The sequence below is a fragment of the Diprion similis genome, chromosome 5 (assembly GCF_021155765.1).
Source record: "Diprion similis isolate iyDipSimi1 chromosome 5, iyDipSimi1.1, whole genome shotgun sequence".
In the NCBI taxonomy this organism is placed as follows: Eukaryota; Metazoa; Arthropoda; class Insecta; order Hymenoptera; family Diprionidae; genus Diprion; species Diprion similis.
Genome location: NC_060109.1, coordinates 980,782 through 985,332, shown reverse-complemented (window position 1 = coordinate 985,332; position 4,551 = coordinate 980,782). Strand labels below are relative to the sequence as shown.

General features: G+C 35.8%; 1 protein-coding gene across 1 annotated transcript; it reads left to right on the top strand.

Moving 5' to 3' along the window:
- Positions 1-1,433: 1,433 nt before the first annotated feature.
- LOC124406354 (repressor of RNA polymerase III transcription MAF1 homolog) lies at positions 1,434-4,528 on the top strand. The gene is made up of 5 exons (XM_046881748.1): positions 1,434-2,359; positions 2,559-2,708; positions 2,812-3,093; positions 3,202-3,321; positions 3,513-4,528. The coding sequence occupies exons 1-5, from the start codon at positions 2,277-2,279 to the stop codon at positions 3,571-3,573; spliced, it is 696 nt and encodes a 231-aa protein (XP_046737704.1). The 5' UTR covers positions 1,434-2,276; the 3' UTR covers positions 3,574-4,528.
- Positions 4,529-4,551: the final 23 nt, after the last annotated feature.

Below are 4,551 nucleotides of genomic sequence, written 5' to 3'. Positions count from 1 at the left end.
TTTTTTTTTTTTTTTTTATGTTACTGGATGAAAACGTTCTAGAAACTATTGAAACGTATGGATAAATCGAAACTTGTAAAGATTTAGAAAACGTTAAACAAAAAAAAATTCGAAGATTAAAACAAAAGAGCGTAACTGCCAACTTCTTTTTTTTTTCCCTCTGCAAGTGCTCCAAAAACCATTGAAACGCATAAACCGTTTGAAATTTGCGAAAATCCCAAAATGTTATAAAAAAAAATTCTCAAAGATAAAAAACAGAGGGTCGTAAGCGTCAATTTTTTTTTTTTTCTTTTCAAACGCATAAAAAAATGCAATTAACAAAATTATACAACAAGGATATCGATTTTCTGTACGTCTATTATACAAATCGTCAATTATCGGAATGCTGATAATAATTTTCGGCAGTTTGACGATCTCATGCGATAATCCTAGTTGACAATCTACCAGCACATACGACATTTTCCTTTTAGTTGACGAATCTTAATACTTGAACCCAAAAAAGTAAAGAAAAATATTTCTGGCATATACGAGCCTGTGGAATTAGTCGACACAAGTTAATTGTTGTTATTGAATCAGTATAGCAAAGGGTTTAAATTCTAACGTTGCTGTCCATATTTTCATGTTTCAAGCCTTGATATATGATTTATAAAAAAAAAAAAAAAAAAAAAAAAAAAAAACATGCACCCTATTACTGCTTTGTTTCGAAATCAGACGTGATATGTAATAAATAAACATTTCTTTCAGAACAATCAATATGTATCGATGAAAATTTATGTAATAAAATCATTAATCAAAAAGTATTATAATTAAATGTCTATCGCTGTTCGACCGCCGTTCGCCTGATGGCGGCAACCCGCCCGACATATTATGACAGTTCGAATTGTTTACACTTGATAGATGGCAGCACAAAACGGGTGCGACCATTTCTGTTAATCCCAGGGGTCACACCACCACACAGTCAGATACTCTTTGGTATACAGACAACCGAACAGACAGACAGACAGTGAGACAGACAGACACACAGTTCAGTTCAGAAGAGACCCAAGTGACGCGAACGACGGAATAAATATTTTTTATTCAATCGAAAAGGAAGCGCAAAAGTGACAAGTCCCAGGGTTGTGTGGTGTATTGTGTGTGTGTGTGTATGCGTGTGTTTATTTTAATCAAAGCTATTATACGTAGTGCGTAAACATACAAATGCAACAATGTTTGTTATCATGGATTGTTTCCTATAGTAGAGCGAATGAGTGATTTTTTTTTATATCACGCATAATATTACAAAGTTTCGAGGAAGAAAGAACGACTGACACTGTTTATCCCATTGTGTGCCCATTTCGCTCAGCTATAGCTGTTAAATTGCAAACGGCATTAAAAGACTGCAAAGCGTACAAAAAAGAGAGAGAAAGAGAGAGAGAGAAAGAGAGATAGAGATAGAGAGAGACACCTTGGACGGTTTTCTTTGTGCACCTAAATAACAAACCGCATAATTTCACCCGCCCAACAACAACCTTGTGCAAGGAAAGTGCATATATACATTACATACCGACGTAATTTGTATACGCTGCAGGTTACGCGAAAAGAGATTTCATCAAACGTCACGGTATTTCGTTGAGATAATATACTGACTTTGCGAAAAGTATTGTAAAATAAATCCTAGTCTCGTCAACGACGTCGTCGACAGAAATAAAAAAAAAACAAAAAACAACAACAACAACAAAAAAACAAAAGAACAATCTTTCGTACATATTAAAATAAATTTGTGTAATGTACCCAACGACGCGTCATACAAAACAACAAAATATCATCAAATCGAGAATTAACTTCGTACATTCGAAAAGGAAAGGGATCTTCATACACCCGAAAAAAATGTTCAAAAACTCGATACATCATCGATGTTTAAGTATAAGTTTGTTAAATCTTCACTGTTTCTAAAAAGACTCGTAGGTACGAAGACGTCTGTACTTCTTCTTCTTTTTTTTTTTTCATCCCTTCCATCGTCAATGATTTCTTTCTTCTTACAACTGCATACAAACATACAAGCACACAGGCAAATGTGTGAAAATTGATATGAACAGATAACTTTAAGTTGAAAAGATTAAACGTATTAAAGAGAAAAGGAAACACGTAAGACAAACGCTGATACTCGTCAGGGTGAAAGATGCACGTTGAAAATACCTGTCGTTGCTGCAATTAAAAAAGCAATAGTTTATCATCGAGCTAATGACATCGTTCTGAGATATCAGCAATTAACGATCGACAAAGACATCGACGACAGAATGAAGCTGTTGGAAAGTACCCGCTTTGAAGCCATCAACAGTGCCTTGTGGATTAAAACCGGCGACAGTAAAATCCTGGGGCGGTAAGTTGAATTCAATTTTAATAAACCGTCAAACAGCTTTAAGGCGTTGACAATATTTTTTACATTCAAAACTAAGATCTTATCTGCATCACTGGCTTAACTGATAAATTTCTTTTGTCAGAGTGCATAGCGATCGAGCTAAGATAAACGATTCTTTTTAGTCAGATATAACGAGTAACGTTTGGTTTATGAATTACAGGATTGAAAGCTACTCGTGTAAAATGGCGGGAAACGATAAACAGCTCTATAAACGGTTCAACGCAGAGCAAGGAGTCACTCCTCACGACCTACAAGCCTTGTCACCTCCGCAAACTTCGTTAGGAGCATCGCCGGCTCAGAGCTATTTCAGGTGAAAGATTGGAGGCGTTTCTGTTGCAACAAAGCTGAGGAAAACAAGCGGCCGACAAGTCGTATTAATTTTTTATCTTAATTTTTTGCTTCTGTATCAACAGTCACAGCATTTCTGGGGACGAAGATGGCCCGTTGTGCGACACAATAAGCAGAAAGACTTTATTTTACCTTATCGCAACGCTGAACGCAGCTTTTTATCCAGACTACGATTTCTCAGACGCCAAAAGCCACGAGTTCAGCAAAGAGCCGAGCCTTCAATGGGTCATGAATGCTGTTGACAGCAATCTCAGCGCCACTGCAGGGGACTATTATCGTACGCTGCGCTCTGCGCTTTGGACAGCCGTTGAAGATGAAATCTCAATGGGAGAATGTGACATCTACAGGTAGTTTATTCGTCTTTGTAACTTTTGTTATCGTTTTGTTGTTATAGCAGCTTGCGTTATTCAAATATCCAGGCAATATTATAAATGGCATCGTTTTCATCGTTACAGTTACAACCCAGACTTAGCTTCCGATCCATTCGGGGAAGACGGATGCCTCTGGTCCTTCAATTATTTTTTCTACAACAAGCGACTCAAGAGGATTGTATTTTTCACGTGCAGAGCAATAAAGTAAGTATCGAAAACGTCGGAATACTGAAATCTCATTTTTACCCATGACGTTTCTCGTGTTTCTGAGTTTTTGTTTCTGATGTTGCTTCAATAGCAAAAATTCCATCAACGTTGAGCAGCCCGAACACCTGCGAAATACGTAATTAGTATGATGTAATATAACACAGTGACTTTGTTTATTTTTGTCACAGCCCAATTTATACGTGGGATTCTGGAGTTGGCAGTGATTTTGCAATGGACGAAGACGACTAAATATCAACACTACAAATGTTCTCCTGTGTATGTATTAGGTCACACTCCTTGAACTACACCTTTAAATGGCAACTTTCACATTTGATTTTCTTTTTTAGCAGCTCTTGATATTTCAAATCAATTAACAACTTAAACTTTAGTATTTTCATTTATGTTACAATCTTTAACGGTGCTTGCAGGCATTTTTTCATATTATTAGCTTTGTTGAGAATGCAGGTTTGTTTCTAATTATGAATCACATTGAAAATAAAAACCACCGAAATCACTAGATCACCAGACATTTCATAATCTTTCGATGAATATTGTTTTTAAAAGATCTTACGTTCCAAATGTCAGATTACATTTTCAAACTTGTTTTTACAATTGACGAAGCGTTACATCATTTTCTTTAATTTTCGAACATATTATTTAATATTTGAGCTTAGATCTGAGAAGCAAACGATTGTTGATACGCCTGATAAATTCATCCAACCAATTGTGTAAACGAGTTTTCTCTTATTGATGTTACAAATGGTACGTCAGGGAAACTCAGCTTCTGTAGATTTAAATTACTCGGTTCTTTTTCAGGCAGTCATATCAGCTGCAGCGTTAGGTATATATATGATGTTAATGCAGGTATTAAACAGAACATTCCTGCAGTCTTGACAAGATATTGAATTTTACCACGCAATTGTTGCAGATTTTTATTCATTAAGGAAGTCTTCAACTTCTGCGTGTGTACAAATGATGAGACATATGTGATTGCCTCTTTTCTGTTACACATCCTGCTACACGTTCAATCTGATAATCTGCTTTTTCAAAACCCCGTGAAGAAATGAAACTTGTCTATTGTTGTTAGAATTTTGCTTCATTGTTCACATTTTCGCCAAGAAGTGTTTTATTTCTATTTCTCGTCACCATTGCTTCGTACGTACTATTAGTAGAATACAGTAGTAATAATAATAAGTACTGTTTTAACAGATAGATATCGTTTTAAAT